This window comes from Ictalurus furcatus, chromosome 21 (assembly GCF_023375685.1).
Source record: "Ictalurus furcatus strain D&B chromosome 21, Billie_1.0, whole genome shotgun sequence".
Lineage (NCBI taxonomy): Eukaryota > Metazoa > Chordata > Actinopteri > Siluriformes > Ictaluridae > Ictalurus > Ictalurus furcatus.
In genome coordinates this window covers 4,060,498-4,081,514 of record NC_071275.1, presented here as the reverse complement: position 1 = coordinate 4,081,514, position 21,017 = coordinate 4,060,498, and the positions used below count along the sequence as shown (strand labels likewise).

General features: G+C 39.1%; 1 protein-coding gene across 2 annotated transcripts; it reads left to right on the top strand.

The window, feature by feature from the left end:
• The first annotated feature begins 1,735 nt into the window (after positions 1–1,735).
• On the top strand, positions 1,736–20,959 carry atrip (ATR interacting protein). 2 transcript variants are annotated; one of them, XM_053652664.1, is made up of 15 exons: positions 1,741–2,434; positions 4,630–4,963; positions 6,671–6,744; positions 8,073–8,243; positions 9,075–9,190; positions 9,276–9,373; positions 12,861–12,935; positions 13,014–13,140; positions 14,076–14,341; positions 14,788–15,160; positions 16,461–16,603; positions 16,706–16,797; positions 17,172–17,261; positions 19,399–19,657; positions 20,728–20,959. In XM_053652664.1, exons 2-15 carry the CDS (start codon positions 4,657–4,659, stop codon positions 20,799–20,801), a joined length of 2,265 nt encoding a protein of 754 aa, XP_053508639.1. In that variant the 5' UTR covers positions 1,741–2,434; positions 4,630–4,656; the 3' UTR covers positions 20,802–20,959. The 2 variants fall into 2 exon arrangements, with proteins under 2 accessions (XP_053508638.1, XP_053508639.1); XM_053652663.1 differs by lacking the exon at positions 20,728–20,959 and having other exon boundaries at positions 1,736–2,434; positions 19,399–20,709.
• The last annotated feature ends 58 nt before the right edge of the window (positions 20,960–21,017 follow it).

Sequence of the window (21,017 nt, the reverse complement as noted above, 5' to 3'; positions counted from 1 at the left end):
TGCGAGGCGTTGCTAACAACAAATAATGTGGTGACACAAAAATTTTGTTTTATATCTTTTAAAAAAACTATTTTAATGCTAATATTATTTTTTGGTTATTTTTACTCTGAGAGAAACTGAACAATAGGAAATGCATTTGGGATGTGTTCGTGTTTGTATTCATATGAACATTATCTGGACCACATCAGCAGGATATTACATTGTGCAGTGGTTAAAAAAACACAGACTGTTTACACTGAGATTAGCAGAAAAGAGATAAGCTGACATCCCTGCTATTACACCCATTTCTTATTGCTTTATTATCTACTTTTTTTTTTTTTATCTTTATTACAGTACCTTGCATAAGTAAGTTTAACATTATGTACTGGAACTGTACAACCTGGAACTGAAATGGACTTAAAGGGACTTTTACCATTTGATTTACTCAATATGTCTAACATTTGAAGGTGAAAATATTTTAATAGAGATACAAAAGGTTAATTAAACAAAAAAGCAAAAATGTGTTGGTTGTGTAATTCACACATTTTAAAAAATAAAAATCCCTCATTCATACTTTTCCAGAGCTCTGGGTTCTTCCAAAAACAGGTATTTTATGTTATGACACTTTAATTGTACTTGTAATTGTGCTTATGCAGTTCTAAAAAGCAGTATAATGCTTATGAAGGGTGCACGGAAGCTTAGTGGTTAGCATGTTTGCCGCACACCTCCAGGGTTGGGGGTTCGATTCCCGCCGCTGCCCTGTGAGTGCGCGGAGTTTGCATGTTCTCCCCTTGCGGTGGGGGTTTCCTCCCCAAGTCCAAAGACATGCATGGTAGGCTGCTTGGGATGTCCAAAGTGTCTGTAGTGTATGAATGGGTGTGTGTTTGTGATTGTGCCCTGTGATGGATTGGCACCCCCCACCTCCCTGCTTCCAGGTTCCCTATGAAAATGGTATAGAAAATAGATGGATGGATGGAATACTTATGCACTACTTTCTACACTTTTTAAATTTGTAAATATTTTTATTCACTAAACATTTAGTTAATAAAATCTAATAATAAATTAATGAACAAATCAATAAAATACACTATATGGCCAAAGATGTATAGATACCATATGTACTTGTTGAACATGCCATTCCAGATTTAGTCGCCCTTTGCTGTTATAATAACCTATAATAAGAGTGGCTATCAGTTGGTAGAGCGGGTTGTCCACTAATCGTAGGGTTGCCGGTTCGATTCCCGGCCCACATGACTCCACATACCGAAGTGTCCTTGGGCAAGACACTGAACCCCAAGTTGCTCCCGATGGCAAGTTAGCGCCTTGCAGGGCAGCTCTGCTACCGTGAGTGTGTGTGTGAATGGGTGAATTAGACCCAGTGTTTTGGATAAAAGCGCTATACAAGTGCACCATTTAACCTCCACTCTTCTGGGAAGGCTTTCCACTAGATTTTGGAGTATGGCTTTGAGGATTTGTGTTCATTCAACCACAAGAGCATTAGTGAGGTCAGGCACTGATGTTAGATGTAGTGGTCTGGGGTGTAGTTCATCCCAAAGGTGTTCAGTGGGGTTGAGGTCAGGTCTTTGTGCAGACTACTCGAGTTCTTTCACTCCAGCCACGGCAAACCATGTCTTCATGGAGCTCGCTCTGTCCACACGGTCCAGAACAGGGTTCATGCTGGAACAATTTTGGGCCTCTCAGTTCCAGTGAAGGGAAACTGTAATGTATGTGTGTGTACAATTTTTGAGTTTGAGGAAGACCCTCATATGGGTGTGCTGGTCAGGTGTCTACATATTTTTGGCCATATACTAAAGGTTTGTTCCGTTTGTGTAAAATATAATAATAGTAATTTGACATGTTAATAGTAAGAATATTCACATTCTTGGTGCATCGTAAGAATAAATAAATCTAAACCTATTGAGTTAGCTATCACAAACAGTTCTGAGGAGACTAGTTAATTTTTTTTTTTCCCGCATCGAGATTTAAAGTCTTTAATTGTCCACTTTGGGTTACCGTAGCACGCACTCGTTCACTCTTTAGTCCAATAAGAAAGCGCTGTTATTTGACGTCATCCTCTGCCTGCAGGGTTCTGACCAATCACTAGCTTCTTTACTCAGCGCCTTCATTCACGCTTCAACAAGCGGCTTGCTGTTCAAGTATTCTTCATTAAATCAGTGTTATTCCCGAGTAAACGATTCTCAAACGATGTGATAGTTCTCACAACATGCCGAGGAGATTATTGCTTATTTTTCTGACAGGTTTCCACAGCAGCAGGCTAGCAAAAACTTAAACAATGTGGGTTAGATAGCGTTAGCTTCTATTTCTGCTAGTCAGTTAGCCTGTGTTTCAGGTCAGTAGGTGACTAGTGATGTACCGTGAGAGTTCGCTATAATTAATATATTTTTAATTCTTTTTTTATTTACTGACATATCTGTACCTCTGCTCTTTAAGTCTGGTGAGTTATAAATAGTTCCCTGTTTATCACATAATAATGCTTTATATCATGTCGTGCCCTACATAGTGCACTTTATGTATACAGTTTGGGATTCGGACTTTTATTGCTTGCATAATCACCTCAATTAAAGGAAAACTCCACCCTGAAGCACGATAATATATTTATATTGAAATATTTGTGCCATGTTTAATGATTCGGGTCCTAATTTTGTAGTTTGTTGCTGTATCTTTGTTCTTCCTGTGAGAAGTGAGAGTCCGCAGTGACGTCACATGGAGATATTGTTATTGCTAGTACAGTTACAATGATTTCAATCATTAAAAGCAAAAGAGTTATGTCATTATATAATGTCATTTTCAGTCTCCAATTTCATGAGATTAATGTGAAATCCAGCTTCGTGGTGTTGCTTACATTGGACTCTTAATTCTGCCTTCCTAAAAAGTATGTACTCCTTAAGTGAAGGAAAAGTACATACTTTTGAGTGTGTAGGAAAAGAGTATGCATGTACTGGGACATACTGACAGGTCATGTAACAGAAGAGAATACTGTTGCTTAGTTAGGCCCACTGTCACTGTAAACAAACTCCTCGCTGCGTTTCAGCTTTTCTTCCTTCGTTATTCTTTGTATCATTTATATTTTTTTTACACTTAAATACTGAAGATGCTTCATCTACTTTATGCTCGTCCGCCGTATTTGCAGGTTGAATTCGGCGAAGCAAACTGGGGGGAAAATAGTGTCCACGGATCCACACTTGGGAACTCTGCCGGAAGCAGTAGACCATCCTATAGGGTGGGCTGCTCGATTATGACAAAAATCATAATCACGATTATTTTGGTCAATATTGAGATCACGATTATTAAACACAATTACTCATTGACTTTGGAAACATCATGCGTTTAGTGAACTTTAAAAAAAGCCAACAGTGTGTGTGTATATATATATATATATATATATATATATATATATATATATATATATATATATATATATAAATATGGTTATAATTTAACTGATATATACACACTTAAAAAATGTAAAAATAAATAAATAAATAAATAAATTAGATCACTTTTTCTCGTTCTTGCAAACAGTCTATTTTTAAAAAAAATATTTTCAATATTTATTATTATTATTATTATTTATTTTTACATGTACTTTCCTTACTTATTTGAGTTATGGATAGCTACTTGCATTCATTTTTTATGCTTTTGCACGAAATCTGTGTTTTTCTGCATCTCTTTTTACTGTATTGATGTCTCTCTTGTACGCCAGCGGAGCATGTCACGTGATGTATTTCAGCGAATCGCATCGCCAGAAATGAACCTTAGCCAATGAAATTCTGTCTCCTGGTTTAGATCCCTGTAGTTTCTAGAAACAGCTCTTGAAAGGAAATGATCGTATTTAGATCAACTGTCATGACGCTAGAGGAAATGGCTGTTTGAGCAGATTGTACAGATGAGGTGGTGAGGGAGCTGGACAGACTGAAGGACTGAAGTGCTGCAGTCTTTAGGTAGAGATCAAACAAGAGGGAATTTGCAGCTTGAAATGAAGTCGTTTTCAATCTCAGCGCATTTGACATACAAAGTGGAAAAGAAACATGGACGTCTCTGTGTTCGTCTTGAGTGATGTATATTTTCCTCCGCAAGCAGCAGATTGTATAGCCAAGTTATAGATTTAACAATGAATATGTCTGTATGTTGATTGATCTAAAGGAAATAATTGAATATACAGCACAACTCATTTAAAGGTAAGAAGTGTGACTTTGTTTACTGCTGGAAGGAAGTCATAGTTGAGAAGACTTCCCCCAAGTTGACAAGAAGGACTTACAGGCTGAGGGGGCGTTTTCTTTGGCTTTTCCTAGTTGGAGGTTGGGAATTACAAGCTGTGAACTGTAGTCAAGCTCAACGTAAATCCCACTGGTGCCACAGGTATTCGAACGGCATTGTGGGTAATGTAGGAAACTGTCCACCAAAAGTGGAACATCATTATAAAAGAAATTTTGGACACCACTGAAGATCACACATTAATTATAAAGATTAATATCCGAGTTGTTCTGGGTGGAGTTCACCTTTAATGCAAAGCCAATCTTTCAGTCAGGCTTATCTTCTTAAAAGTTCAAAATAATTAACGCATGCCGTACACTATTATTTCTACATGGTTCACTTGTGCTCAATTACACTTTATTCAATTTCATACAGTTCTGATTCCCAAAAGCCCATGCCAACATGGAGTATCCTCCAAACAAGCGACACAGAGGATTACACAATGAAGATCCAGCTAGGACAGACGCCTTCGGGGATGACGAAGATTTCACACAGGACGACTTGGAGGAAATTGACATCATCGCCTCGCAGGCCATCACAAGAGATGCTCAAGCCACAAGCAGCAAGAGAAGTTTTGAATCCATTTCTGTTTTTCCAGAGCAGAACAAAGCACCTATAAGAGAGGGCAGGAAAACCTTCGCCATTGGAAACAGCCAACCTAACAGCAGCATGTATAACAACATGGAAACGAAAAGAAATTATACCACTGGTTAGTATATAGTGTGTGTGTGTGTGTGTGTGTGTATATATATATATATATATATATATATATATATATATATATATATATATATATATATATATATAATGTGTGTGTGTGTATGTATGTATGTATGTATATTTTTTATGTATGTGTGTGTATGTATATGTAAACTTCAAGTGTGAAAACATTGTGATAGTTTGATGGAGTTGGATTTGCTGGGCGTAATGCTTGTCTACAACAGGGCTGAAGAATGTAGAGAAAATTATACTTACGTGAAAGCATGGTCATTGTGTCAAATCTTACTTACAGTCGAGGTCCTAAGTTTACATACCCCTTGCAGAATCTGCAAAATGTTAATATTTTAAAAACAATAATAGGGATCGTGATAATTTCATTTTGATTTTTATTTTGTTCTGCCCTGAATAAGCTATTTCACATAACAGATGTTTACACCTAGTCGACAAGACACAATAATAACTGAATTTACACAAATGAACCAGTTCAAAAGATCCAGCTTTTCACACGGAGGACGACTGAGAGACTCGTACATGACCATTACAAAAAGGTGCAAATATTCACTGGTGCTTTAGAAGGTAACATGATACATTAAGAGCCAGGGGGTGTAAACCAGTTTGAACTGGTTCATTTGTGTAAATTCAGTTATCATTGTGTCTTGTGGATTATATATATATAAAGATCTGTTATGTGAAATAGCTTATTCAGGGCAGGACTAAATAAAAAAAAAAAATTAAAAAATGCAATTTTTATGATTCCTCTATTTATTTATTTATTTATTTATTGAATAAAATTTTAACATTTTGCACGTTCTACCAGGCGTATGTAAACTTATGACCTCATCTATAAGTGGAAGTAGCTCATCAAACTTTGTTGTTAGGGGAAGTGCTAGCTTTAATACCTTTTCCTGTGACTTTTGTTTAACATCAAACAGAATAGAGCCACACTACCCATGATCTCAATCTATATACATTGTTTCCATGGAGTCAGGCTTTAATACAAGAAGATAAAGTGAATAACGGAAGAGTTGCACAAAGATGATTGCTTATGGTATCGAAACATAATTGTTTTTGGCATAGACAAAAGAAAAACTTGGAAGTCATCTTTGAGATTTATGAGTACTTAATAATGTAATTAATTAAGAGTTTTAATAAAAGAGTTTATTAAGAGTAATTCATTTTTAATTACGTGCATGTACAGGGAAGTACAAATCCTGTGAAATTATACTCAAGTATAGTAGCAAAGTACAATGAAGTACAATAATAATAATAATAATAATAATAATAATAATAATTTACTGTCTCCATGAAGCTGGGGAACACTGTGGTAAATCAAGATAACGTTTCCTCATATTGAGAATCATTCATTATAATGAACTGGAATTTATTATTATTATTTTTTTATATAAGGCTGCCTGCTGGTCAATACAAATCTGACACATTCATTATTTGGTTTTTTCCTGCTTTGATAATAGTGTTTTTTTTTTCTGTAAAGTCATACCATTTGACCTTATTTCCATTTGCTAAAGACAAAAAAGAGGAAAATCCAGCCAGGTAAGATCACAACATGTTAAAAAATAAATAAATAAGTCAAATCTGATTCGTGACTGGTGCAGGATTCCAGCCCATGTTCGACCTATTACTGATACCCAATATCGGATCGATGCATTTCTACTTGTAATGATTGCGTTTTTCACAGAAGGAAATGGCCAAGACCAAGACGAACTGGACTACAGCCGCCTGGAAACCCAGCAAGCAGAGTTAAAGAGAAAGGTGTGTGGATGATATGAATGTATATAGAGTCCATTTTTAATTCTGTAATCAATCAGCAAAGACGTATTTATAGTGAGAAGTTTACTTCTTTATTTTTGTACTGCACTTACAAATCTAACAAGTCAGGGAATAATCTAGCTCCAGGTTTAGCACTGTGTAACCTGCAGGTCAGTTACAGTCCACTCAAATGACATGCAGCTTTATGAAATAGGTCCATATTTAAAAAATTATATATACAAATCTAATTGGAGCTCTATTATTATTTTCCAAATCTCTTCTAATACACAATTCCGCTTTCAAACTCTCTCTTACTTGAGTCTGATATGCACAAGTTGATACTAGGGGTGTAATGATTCATGGATATGGCTCGGTGTATCGATCAAATAAACAACGATCCAACGTATCGATGCAGTGCGTAAACATCGACGCATGTATAATTTTAAGATGGGACTACTTGCCTGCTTTCTCTCTGCATCTCACACGCAGAAAAAGCATGTTACATTATTGTGTTACTTGTATCTAAAGTAATTAATTACACTACATTTGTATTTAAAGCAGCATGTGAGTTACTTCTGCGTTAGAAAGTGCCGTTTTCTCACATCACTTGGCTCAGAGCATGCATGCTCTTGCTCGCTCTCTCTCTCTCACTCGTGCTCTCTCTCTCTCGCAATCACTCACTCGCCCGTACCCGAGTCGTTACCATGGCGATATAAACGGTCATATAAACATGCCAAGGCATGTGTTAGCTACCAAAAATAGTCTATACATTTTTTCATAATGTCATAGATGGGTGTTTTGTAGCAGAGAACAATACTCTAGTTGTTATTTATCTTTATATTCCTGTTGAAACATCTCAGTAATAAATCTAAGGATAGTAAGAACTGAACTGTCACTTCATTTATCCAAGTTCTTCCACCACAAAAAAAATGGGCTGGTCTAGGGTATTAAATGTGACATGTGTGATGTGACATCCGGCAAAGTTGAAGTTCATCACGGGTCCTTCTTTGCACTGAAATATGTAGTATTGCATAGTGGAAAAAAGCTCAATACATTTTCTAAAACAATCGATATTAGGTTGTATCATCATGAAGCGCCATGATTTACATCCCTAGTTGATACCAAGGAGGTATGATCTTTTGTCCATTTTTTTAGACCTAAAATGCTAAACAACTCAATAAATTTGCTTCAGACTGTATCAGGATTTGATCATACTCCATGCTAAACTGGTGGCTTACATTTTTTTAGCCTCAAACTATATGTAAATCAAACGTGGGACACTGAACACATTGGTGAAATGTTTTGTCAGTCAACATATGTGTTGCGTGCAGCTGAAGGAGGTAGAGGAGCAGATACTGATGAAGAATGGGGAAATCCGGGTTCTGCGAGACTCCCTCAGACAGGCCAATCAGGAGAAGGAGCAGCAGAGACAGGCTCATCTCGAGCTGGAGAGAGACCGAGCTCGGGTCCGGAGTGAAAAAGAGAAGGAGCTTTCTAAGAAGGTCGGTTCTCTGTACTTATAGAGATGAAAACTAACATCATGCCATCTTACGAATTGAGCCAGACATGCTTTAGAAGTGAAATGGTTACCTATTACCCAATGTTATGGCGAGGCTGGGGATTTATTCTGATGCAAATGTGCTAATTCTCCACTAAATTTGTACAATTTCAAATCCGCATCCGAAATATTCACTTTGGCTTCCCATTAGTAGACGTTGTGCGGGGGTAAAATCAGTGGTCTCGCTTGTATGTTTTTTAAAGGTGGGGATTAAACATGCATGTAAATACATATTTCCTGACAGATTTGTAAGGGTCTATCTGGATTAAGAATGAATGGGAGATGCTAAGGTCATGATTTGTTTAAATAAAAGTATTCTGTGGTAGCCTAATAGGGTTTCAGGATAATTTTCATCTTGTATGAATAATCTGAATAATAATCGAAATGATCATTTAAAAATTCCCAAACATTTCTAGTATCATTCATGTTCAAAATTAGAATATCAAACTGCTTTCAGAGGAAGAAAGTGACTTCAGATTTAAGACTGGTGTGGATTTAGGTTTTAGCTCTGTAGCATTCTTGTCATTTTTAATCGATAACGGCGTATCGTTCAGTGTCAGACACCAGATACGCATTGAGATACTGAGATACTATTCAGGGTGGCTTGTGGCAAGTTGGGGGTAGTTTAAGGGAATTCTGTAAAATTACACAAAAGCATCATTTGGTTAAAAGGTAGGAGTTCTTTTTTTTACAGTTGAACATTGTATATGTCTACTGCCTCAATATGAAGCCATGTTTTCTTGATTTTATGTACTTTTGATATTTACTTTTCTAGGTGGAGTCCTTAAAGTCTGAGTTGCATTTTAAGGAAGCTGAGATGAATGAAATGCGGAGTAAACTGCAGAGCTCTGAGCGTGGTGCGAAGGTAGTTGGCACTCCTGTAAGAAACAGGTAACTGCAACAGTCTGTGAATACTACAAATTTGTTCTTCAAAAGAATACACACTGAGTGCAGCACAAATTCTCCCTGCGTGTAGTGCGAACTCTCCTGGAGGTCGTGCGTTCGTGACTAAGGAATCCTTCTCAGCCGAGCTGCCTGTAAAACCATCAGCAGCCAAAAGCCAGCATACAGAGGGTATGATCTGTTTCTGACACAATTCATAGATACAGTGCTGTGAGAAGGTATTTGCTGCCATCCTGATCTCTTCTGTGTTTGTGTGTATCTCATACTAAATTGTTTCAGAAATTAAAACTGAATCTAAGATAAAACAAAGGCAACCTGAGTAAACACAAAATACAGTTTTTAAATGATAATGTTATTTATTGAAGCAAAAACCTTATCCAATACCAAATGGGCCTGTGTGGAAAATGTGTTTGCCCCTAAATCCCCCAAATCTATGAAACTGCATTCATAATGGGGTTCAGCTGGACTAGACACAACCAGGCCTGATTACTGTAAAAGGTTAAGGTTAAAAGGTCTTACCCAGTAGCACACTGCCAAAGTTGAAAGAAATTCCAGAAAGGATGAGGAAGAAGGTGACTTAAATACATCGGTCTGGGAAGGGTTACAAAGCTATTTCAAAGGCTCTGGGACTCCATAGTACCACAGCGAGGGCCATTATATTCAAATGGAAAAACGGCACAGTAGTGAACCTTCCCAGAAGTGGTCGACCTTCCAGAATTCCTCCAAGAGCACAGCAAATGCTCATCCAGGAAGTCACAAAAGGTCCAAGGACAACATCAGAGGAATTACAGGCCTCTCTTGCATCAATAAAGGTCACTGTTCATGACTCCACTATCAGAAAGACACTGGGCAAAAATGGCATCCATGGAAGAGTGGTGAGGTGAAAACCACTGCTAACCCAGAAGAACATTAAGGCTCATCTGAATTTTGCCAAAATACACCTTGATGATCCTCAGAATTTTTGGGAGAATGTTCTGTGGATTGATGAGTTGAAAGTGGAACTGTTTGGAATACAGGGGTCCCGTTACATCTGGCATAAACCAAACACAGAATTCCACAAACTGAACATCATGCATGCATCATGGTCAAGCATGGTGGTGGAAGTGTGATGGTGTGGGGATGCTTTGCTGCTTCAGGGCCTGGGCAACTAGCAATAATTGAGGGAAACATGAATTCCTCTCTCTACCAGAAAATCCTAAAGGAGAATGTCCAGTCCTCAGTCCTTAAGTTGAAACTCGAGCGCAACTGGATTATGCAGCAAGACAATGATCCAAAGCATCGGACTAAATCCTAGTCCTAGAAGTAAGTGAAAGACTGATCTCCAGTTATCGAAAGTTGCAGTTATTGTTGCTAAAGATGGCACAAACAGATTTGAAGTTTAAGGGGGCATTTAGTTTTTCACATTGGTGACAGGTGTTGGATAACGTTTTTTTTACTTCAATAAAAAAAAAATTAAAACTGTATTGTGTGTTTACTCAGGTTGCCTTTGTTTTTACATTGTATTTCATTTGAAGATCTAAAACTGTTTAATATGAGAGATACACAAAAACAAGAAATCAGGGTGGGAGCAAATACTTTTTCATAGCACTGTACATGTCTAGTTTAATCTGTGTTTGCTACGTATTAATATGTCACTTCTACACAATGCAAATATAATTAGAATAAAAAATGAGACCATGATGTAATAATCTTTCCAGATAAAAAACAGCAGTGCTGTGTTGTACAATGTGGATAGTTTGTGCACCTGGATGAATGAAGCATTAAGTCAGAGCATAAATTCTTGGCCAGACTCTGAGGCAGTGATAGCGTTGTGTAATATGGGTTGGCAGAAGGACGTCAAAGAGTTGCAAAAGGACATCCGTCAAAGGAAGTCATCAAATTTGCCAGTGTGTAGCAAATGTGCTGTTTAATACGTTTGGAAACGATGGGAAAATGAATTTGTTTGGTCCTGTTCTCTCTTTTTAAATGTGGCCGATATCTGACACTAGTGTAAACAAGATATGTTTTGCATCCAGTTTGAATCTCTACTGGAGTAAAAATATGATTTATGTGTTATTATGATTTATTTAGTTAGTTATATTGATGCAAGAATTACAGTCCACTCTGAAACTATTGGAACAGCAAGGCCAGTTTATTTGTTTGTGCTGTGCACCATTATACCTGATGTACCGTGTAGCATGATTGAAGTGACATGCAGGTCTTATATTTTTTGGGAAATGTCTTGAATATGGTATTCAAAATGATTAAATTTGAAGTGATAGCTGCACATACCCTGTGAAGTACATTAAAGTAAATAACACTTTATTATTTGGTTGCATATCCCTTGCTTGCAGTAACTGCTTCAAGCCTGCAACCCATTGACATCACAAAAGTGTTGGTTTCTTCTTTTATGATGCTTTTCCAGGCTTTTACTGCACCCTCTTCCAGTTATTGTTTGTTTCAAGGGGTTTCTAAATTCAGTCTCCTCTTCAGCAGGTTAAATCCTGCTCAATTGGTTTAAGGTCTGCTGATTGACTTGGGCAGTCTAAAATCTTCTACTTTTCCCTCCCGATGACGTCCTTTGTTGAGTTGGCAGTGTGTTTTGGGTCATTGTCGTGCTGTATGATGAAATTCCTCCCGATTAATTTGGATGCATTTGTTTGTAAATTGGCAGAGAAAATGTTCCAGTAAACTTCTGAATTGATTCTGCTGCTACCATCATGAGTTACATCATCAATAAAGATTGGTGAACCTTTTCCAGAAGCAGCCATGCAAGCCCAAGCCATGACACTACCTCCACCATGTTTCACAGTTGAGCTTGTATGTTTTGGATCATGAGCAGATCCTTTCTTTCTCCACACTTTGGCCTTTCCATCACTTTGGTAGAGGTTCATCTTGGTTCCAGAACTTTTGTGGATCATCTCTCTATTTCTTTGCGAATTCCAATCTCTTTCCGATTCTTACTGCTGATGAATGGTTTGCATCTTGTGGTATGGCCTCTACATTTCTTTCACAATGAAGTCTTCTTCGAACGGTGGATTGGGATATCTTCACCCCTGCCCTGTGGAGATTGTTGGTGATGTTTTTGGGTTTTTCTTCACAGCTCTCACAATGTTTCTGGCATCAGCTGTTGTTTTCCTTGGCTGACCCCTTCAATTTCTGTTGTTCAGGACAACAATGGTTTCTTTCTTTTTCAGGACATTCCAAAATGCCTAATGTTTCTGCAAAGCCTTTTGATTTTCCTTCTTTTTTCAGCTCTAAAATGGCTTGCTTTTCTCCCATAGACATCTCTCTGATCTTCATGTTGGCTTATCCTTTTTAGCAACAGATGCAGTCCTCACAGGTGAAACTGAAGGCTGAAACCAAGAGTATATATTCAGAGCTATTTATTGTTTAAACAGTCAATCTAACAGGACAAACCTGGGTAACAAGTAACACCTGTGTCACATGTTCCAAGATGTTTGATCACTTGAAAAAAATGTGTGGTAAATCTAGTAAATATCATCTAGTAAATATCAGGAAAGCTGTAATTCTCATCATCTTTTGATATCAAACCCAAATGTCTTCAGTGTATAGTGAAAAATATAGAATTGGCCTTGCTGTTCCAATACTTTCAGAGGGGACTGTATTGCAGTATTTTTTTTTTGTTTTGCAACAAAACTTTAACTATTTAAAATAGGTGGGAAACAAAACCAGGGAAAAAGTGATATGAGCTCAGCCACACCCCGGGATACAGATGGGATTCATCAGAAAGGTGATTATGAATGATTTTAGTTGTTCTTGTTTTTTAAATTTATGCCGTTGTGAAGCTGATGTTGATTTGTCATTTCAGGACCTGCATTATTGAATCTGCTGCTTCAGCACCCTTTGGAGCCGAGCTTTTTAGGCCTTTGTCACTTGCTGTGCATCAGTCCAGATGCTCTACCTGCCATATTCACCCAGTCAGACTACACTAGTCCGTAAGTCCTGCATGACTGCGTTGGTTTTGAGTAAAAGCAAAGCACTTAAGCCTTTGTGAAGTTTCAGTGCTGTGCTAAGAATAGTCCGTTATTCAAATAATATCTAAGCGGTTGGCCTTTGGTGATTGAAACATGCCATGTGCATTGCAGCAAATGGGCTAGAGTTAGTAATTGTATGCCTACTTACCTAAGGTATATGGTAGGTCAACTTGGTGTAAATGTAACACTAATAAGGAGGAAAAAATCAATTGGTAAAGGGGCATAATGGGATAACATCTAATCTTTTGTTGCTAGCAAGTTTTTTCTTTTTCCTTTTCCTCTTCCCAAATTTGGTTGCCTGACAATTCCCACCCGCCTCTTAGGTCTCCCCTAACATATGACAGCTAAGGCTAACGTGCTTCCTCCAAGACATGTGAAGCCAACTGCTTGTGAGGCCTGGATCGATCTGAGTGGTCTAAAACGCTTTGGTTATTCTTGATTTCTAAAAACTGAATAACTCAGCCATGTTCAAAGCAATTGCAAAGTCCTGCATTTATACAAACTTGTGAATGCATTGAATTCTGTATTAATGTGGCAGGTTTTAAAATGTTTATTCTAAAGCCATTGTTCTATCCATCAAAGGTTACTGTTAACAGACTGCACTGTGTTGTGGAAGAATTGTGTTAATAGTGAATATTATTAGTAACAAATCAAATTATTTATTGAAGACGGTCTTTTATCGTGTAACTCGTGTTTAGCATTGGACTTTATTACTCTTTATTATGATTTGTGGACACCTTTACCGGTGATAAAATCACTATAGCACACACCCTCTGGTAGCTTATCGCTTTATTATGAAATATACAGTAGGTCAGTCGGTCCATTCTTATCAGTAACCTACATGATATTTACTTATCTAGGGAACGTACTAAACATGAACCCTTCTCCTTCTCCAGCACATCTTCACTCGGTTCTAGCACGTCCTCCACAGACACCCGGCTGCTCCATCAGCCTCGAGTGCACTTCTATCAGCATCAGAGTCTGGCTATGTCAGGACTGGCCTTGCTAGCGCACTGTGTTTCCCCTCAGCTCCTCAGAAGGTCCTGCCCACCTGCTGTCCACCTCCTTCCTTTACTTCACTACCACATCAGCCTGTATTGTCAGACCCTTGAAACCATTGACAGGTCAGGAAAGAGTCCCCTTCAAGCAAGTGCACTGTCAGGTAGGGATGGGAATCTGTAAGGACCCCAGAGCTCTTTGATTTCAGTGGTTCAGGGTGATTAACTGCATCTTACTTTTTTTTTATTTTTTATTTATTTATTTTTTTATAAATGTCAAAAACCCAGAAGTGCACGCTGTCGCGCTTCGGGCTGCTGAACATGCTACTCACTCCAGCACTCTGGGAAATCTCGGACACATATCATTTATATCTTATAATGTTCTTCCATTAAGGCTGTCAGTATTTCTGCAGCATTAATGTTTTTAATGGAAAAAAATATGACATTGTAATGCACTATTATAATGTAAAATTTGAATGAGCATTATATACTCGTTTGGATTTCAACATTTTTCATCCCTGTTCAAGATATTTCTTTTATTTATGTGATTTTTGTGCATCCATGAAGTGAGAATTAAAATGGAGTATTTCCCCCCCATCCTTTCAACCAGGAGTCTCAAACAGCAGCTCTGCTTCTACGGTCGAGGAGTCTTTATGTGTTCAAGAGGAATTCGCCTTAGCAGCTATGAAAGCTCTTTATCACATTGTGTGCGAAAGCAGTGAAGCCGTAAACTCTCTTCTCTGCGGTCAAGAGGGAAAGGATTCAGAAAAGCTCAGTGAAAACCGACTCCGTCAGCCTCAGAGCAGCACTGCAGAGAACACCTGTGATGAGCTGCAATCCCACAGTCCACTGCTCAAGAAGCTCTTCCAGTTGGTGGATTTGAAGTTTGTTAGTAACGCGAGTCAGAGAGAAGCTGTGGTGAATTCCAGTCTCAGGACTCTGTGTGCGCTGGCTGAGCGAGCCGAGGAGAGCCAGCTGTGGAGGTACATGTCATTCCGGGACAGTTTCTTTACATCCTTATTAAAATGGCACCATACACCGGTCAAAATGTATACAATTTTCCTCTTAATGTTTGTTTTTGTTAATTATACAGTGTAAGTATCAGGTTTAGCTATATCTGGTTTTTATTGTGTCGTCACAAATGCATGACAAATCCTTAACTTAAATATAGGTTCTGTTTTCTGAAGATTAATAGTATGCGTTGTTCTTTTACTGTTTCTTAATTCTATTGAATAGAAATTTTTGGTGTTTCTATTAGGGATGGGCGATATGGACTTAAAACTATATCACGATATATTCTGGTAGTCATTGCGATAACGATATCAGTGAGGATGTCAGTATAGTACCATGCACCACTGTTTTTTATCTACAAGCGATCACTGTGATCTTGAGATCCTCAGAAACACGAACTTTGATCTAAAAGTAAAACTGATTTTCTGTAACCAAACCAGTTCCAGATTGTAGAGGTCGCTCCTCGTTTAGCGATGAACTCCTCCTCAGCTTCACGTCCACGGAAAGACCCCAACGCATTCACTGTCCAAAAACGAATGGCACATATTGATTTCTTACATTTAACATGTATTGAATAAATATGTGTCCTGTGTTTTACGAAAGAAAAGCATTCGCCGCATCGTCCGGAGATCCCCAGTTTGAATCGCGTCGACGCCACAGCTATCCGTGACAGCAAAATTAGCTGTGCTCTCTGGTAGGAAGGGATAGCATACACTCTCTCCCCTGTCAATCACAGCCATGTGAGAGCTCGTGTCATTGCGTCGATCACAATGTGGGTGTCTGTGAGATCATATATGTAGAAGAGGGCAAATGGTGCTTTCCTGCAAGTGTGTTACGCCATGACGTATGATGGGGAGAGCTGGAGGGCGGGTGGGAGCTGGCCAAGACTAAATTAGGAGAAAATGTGTGTGGGTGTGTTGGGGGTGGGGATTTAAAAATAAATAAATGACAGAAAACGGTCTATCTTTTAAACCTGCTGTTAGTCATAGCCTACCGCCATTTTCATCTCCTTTGTTAAACTCTCTCCGTCTCTACCTCAAGTGTATTTGCAGAACGCCTAGGCATGTTTAGAAAGTTAGAGCATTTGTACATTGTTTTGAAGAATGATCTTTGTTTTATGCGTCGTTGTTGTTTTTGTTGCCAGAATTCAGACACAACATCATCTGATTGGTTTACCCAGACCGTCACACACATTTATGTTATTGATTGAGTTGTTCAGTAATGATTTGAGATTGTAGGATCTGTTTATGATTGACCTGTTTCAAAATCCAGATTTCAGGTGTTGTTGGCCAGTCAGGCTGTGACCCAAAACTTGTCTTTGGAATCACCATACAGCACCGTTTGGCTCTTTGTGAGATTTCTGGCACTTCTGTTGGACTGTGACGAAATGGCGATCAAGCTTTGCTCCCATAACTGTAAGTGTGACCGTGTATATAGAAAGGACTTTAGCAGTCTCTGCCAAGTTGTTTGTGTGTAATACGCACTACTGTTGCTATAATTAAAACCTCTCTTCCTAGATGTTTGCCCATTTGTACGACTTTTCCAGTACGTGACCTCCAGATCAAATCAAGTTGTTACTGAAGACATGTGGTCACATTTGGAACTTGAGGTAATGTACAGAATATATGCATACATCCTGTTTCTCAAAATTTCCACCACCTCTACATTACTGAAGTACACTGTAATATACACTTAGTAGCCACTTGATTAAGCCACTTACCGTGTACCTACTCCATTTTAGTGTGGGTATGAATGGTCTTCTGACGATTCATTACTTTCTCACCAGAGGACCTTTTTGTTTTCTCAACCCAGGAGAAATGCTTAAAAATAGAATTTATTTATTTTTGCCAAGCACTTTTATTTAATACTGATACAGCGTTGGTCAGAAAGAGCCCTGACCGAACAGCAAGGTTGAAAAACCATGGATGCTGAGGTTTTTAATCAGAAGCCGAGTATTTACGCCTCCAGTTGATCTGTTTACAGGTTGTCCGATTGTTGGCCAAGCTGTTTACGCAGAAGACGTCGACATGGGCTGCTCTCAATGCTGAATCCAACTGCCCATGCAGCAGTGAGGTAGGAAGCACAAGAAGGAAACTGCATTTCGTGAGCTCTTTCTGATTATGAGCTGATGCTAGATGACAGGCTTTTTTTTTTTTTTTCTTGGCAAAAAAGTACCAAAAAAGCAATTGTGACTTGTTTGATAACTAATATGAGATAAAAAGGCTGATTTGGTTCAGCTTATTAAAGCCTGAAATCAGTCTGTGAAATGAGCCTTTGCTTACTGTAGCCTCAGAGTCCTCTACATGAATGACAGGAGTGGGGCCTGATATGGTCATCTGCTGTTGTAGTCCTTCCACCTCAAGGTTCAATGTGTCGTGAGTTCTGAGATGATTTTCTGCTCACCACAGTTGTAAAGAGTTATTGCAGTGTGCATGACCGGTCTGGTCATTCTCCTCTGACCTCACTTCATGCTCACGTAGCTGCTGCTAACTGGACGCTTTTTGTTTTTCAAACCATTCGGTGTAAACAACAAGAAAATCCCATGTGATCAGCAGTTTCTGAAATACTCAGACCAGCCTGTCTACAGCCAACCATGCTACAGTCAGTGAGATCACTTTTGTTCTGTTTGATGTGAGCATTAACTCAGCCTGTTGACTATACACCAATCAGCCATAACAATAAAACCACCTGCCTAATATTGTGTAGGTCCCCCTTGTGCTGAAAAAAACAGCTCTGACCCATTGAAGCATGGTCTCCACAAGACCTGTGAAGATGTGCTGTGGTATCTGGCACCAAGACGTTAGAAGATCCCTTAAGTCCTGTAAGTTTCAAAGTGGAGCCTCCGTGTATCGGACTTGTTTGTCCAGCACATCCCACAGATACTTGATCGGATTGAGATCTGGGGAATTTGGAGGCCGAGTCAATGCCTTGAACTCTTTGTCATGTTCCTCAAACCGTTCCTGAACAATTTTTACGGTGTAACAGGGTGCATTATCCTACTGAAATCCACCGCCTTAGGGAATACCGTTGCCATGAAGGGGTGTACTTGGTCTGCAACAGTGTTCAGGTAGGTGGTACGTGTCAAAGTAACATCCACATGAATGCCAGGACCCAAAGTTTCCCAGAACATTACCCAGAGAATCACACTGGTTCTGTCGCCTTCCCATAGTGCATCCTGGTGCCTTCTCTTCCCCAACTAAGCGACGCACACGCACCCGGCCGTCTACATGATGTAAAAGATAACGTGATTCGTCAGACCAGGACACCTTCTTCCGTTGCTACATGGTCCAGTTCTGATGCTCACGTTTGCATTGTAGGCGTTTTCAGCAGTGAACGCGAGTCAGCTTGGGCACTCTGACCCGTCTGCAGCTACGCAGCAAGCTGTGATGCACTCTGTGTTCTGACTCCTTTCTTTCATAGCCAGCATCAACTCTTTCAGCAGTTTGTGCTACAGTAGCTCTTCTGTGGGATCGGACCAGACGGGCTAGCCTTTGCTCCCCACACGTGTCTTTGAACCATGAGCGTCCATGATCCTGTCGCAGGTTCACCGGGTTGTCTTTCCTGGGACCACTTTTTTGGTAGGTACTAACCACTGCATACCAGGGACACCCCATAAGACCTGATGTTTTGGAGATGCTCTGACCCAGCCGTCTAGCCATCACAATTTGGCCCTTGTCAAAGTCCGTGTTGTGCATAAAAATCACGTAACGCACACCTAGCCATGGATTATCCCTTGCATGTTCTTGTTTAAGACCTAGTTTAAACGATTTTGAGCACTCACTGTTTATTATAGCCTATTACACTTTCTTTAACATTCCTTTTGACTCAAAAACTGTTTATATCTTTGAATCATGTTCCTGAAGTGATGTTAATTATCCAGTAAAATGCTGTTAACGCTGGCCAATTATCTACCTTTTTATTTCTGATAACATTTCTTTTAGAATAAAATCATTTGCACAGTAGACAGTAATTAATGAATCGCTAGTTTGTTTTTCTTGGACCAGCACTTAATCTGCTCTACATAATATTTTGTATTGCAGGGAGAAAGAAGCATGTTGCATACATGTGTGATGTCACGTGTGTAGTTAAATAAAGTGGATATGATGCAGCAGGTTTGGTGCTCTGTACTGTAGACACATTCATTCATGGTTGAACTAAGACTGGCTCCAACCTCTTTTCTTTGTGTGTGTTATGGCATTTTTCTGTTCAGGTGGTCCGAACGGTGGTGGTGGTCTTACACAGACAATGGCTCAGTATCAAAGGTCAAGAGAAGCACGTAGGCCATGTTCAGATGTGGACAGGTCCAAGTGTTCACTCATTGAGGGAGACTCTTATGTTATTGCACTGGCTCCTCCTGAACGACTCTTCTTTCTCCATGCACTGTCTGGAAGTGTTGCACATGTACCATCAGATCATCCCAGCCGTTAGAGATACACTCCGTAGGATCCCTGACCTCTCAGAGTGTGAAGGTGAGCGAGTACATTCAGCTTTTATTTTGGTTTTGTTGCCTTGTCTGTTTTTTTTTTTTTTTTTTTCTTCCCCCACCACACTGAGCTTGTTCAGCTGCCATCTATTGGATATTGTTAGTAACTACAAAGAAAGTTTAACTTCCTGAACATTATGGATGATAGCACACCTTCCCTCATCTCACTTGTATAAGTTATTATCCCTTTCTGTGTATAATATGTCTATACTGGATATAAGCTTTAAGGGTTGGAAAATGTTCAGGGCAATAACATCAGTTCATGTTCAAGTTTGTAGTGATACAAGTTGTCTTAAGGGCCCCTGAGCCACCAGGGGGCACCATACCATTGCAGGAATCAAAAATATCCATCCATCCACCCACCCTTTCTTCCTTCCTCAACTCATCAAAAATCCATGTTTGATTTTGGAACATGCCATTCCAGATTTAGTCCTCCTTTGCTGTTATAATAATCTCCACTCTTCTAGGAAGGGTTTAACACTAGATTTTGGAGCGTGGCTGTGAGGATTTGAGTTTATTCAGCCACAAGAGCATTAGTGAGGTCAGGCACTGATTTTGGGTGAGGAGTTCTGGGGTGCAGTCAGTGTTCCAGTTCATCCCAAAGGTGTGTTCAATGAGGGTGAGGTCAGGGCTCTGTGCAGGACACTAGAGTTCTTCCACACCAACCTCGGCAAACCACGTAAACATGGAGCTCGCTTTGTACACAGTGGCACTGTCATGCTGGAACAGGTTTGGGTCTCTTAGTTCCAGTGAAGGGAAATCGTAATGCTGCAGCATACAAAGACATTCTAGACAACTATGCTTCAAACTTGTAGCAGAAGCTTGGGGATAAACCACATAATGGGTGTGATGGTCACATGCCCACATACTACAGTGTGCAAATGAATAGCATGATTTACTGTTTGGGTTTTTTGGTTGGTTGTTTGTTTTAGCACATTTAAAGACAAGACACATAAAGGACATGTTTACAAAAAATAAATAAATAAAGAAGTCTTTTGTGCTGTGAGAATGATGTGAAGACCATATAACAAATAATTGTTCATTAATTCTTTATAGAACTGGCTATAGAGGAGATCTGTCGACCAGAAGCTGAGGAAGTGGAAGATATGGATATTGACACAGGTTCTTGACCAGAAGTGAGGATGAAGAAATCTTGACAAATATGTTTGTTAGTTGGTGTGTGTGCGTGTGTGTGTGTGTGTGTGTGTGTGAGATACAATCTTTGTCTTGTCAAAATCCCTTTTATGGCTGCTCACCAAGATCCTTAATTAAAGCAAAACTGAAAATGCATCATTTGTATTTGTAGTGTTTTAAGATGTGTGACAGATTTGAACAATGAAGCATTC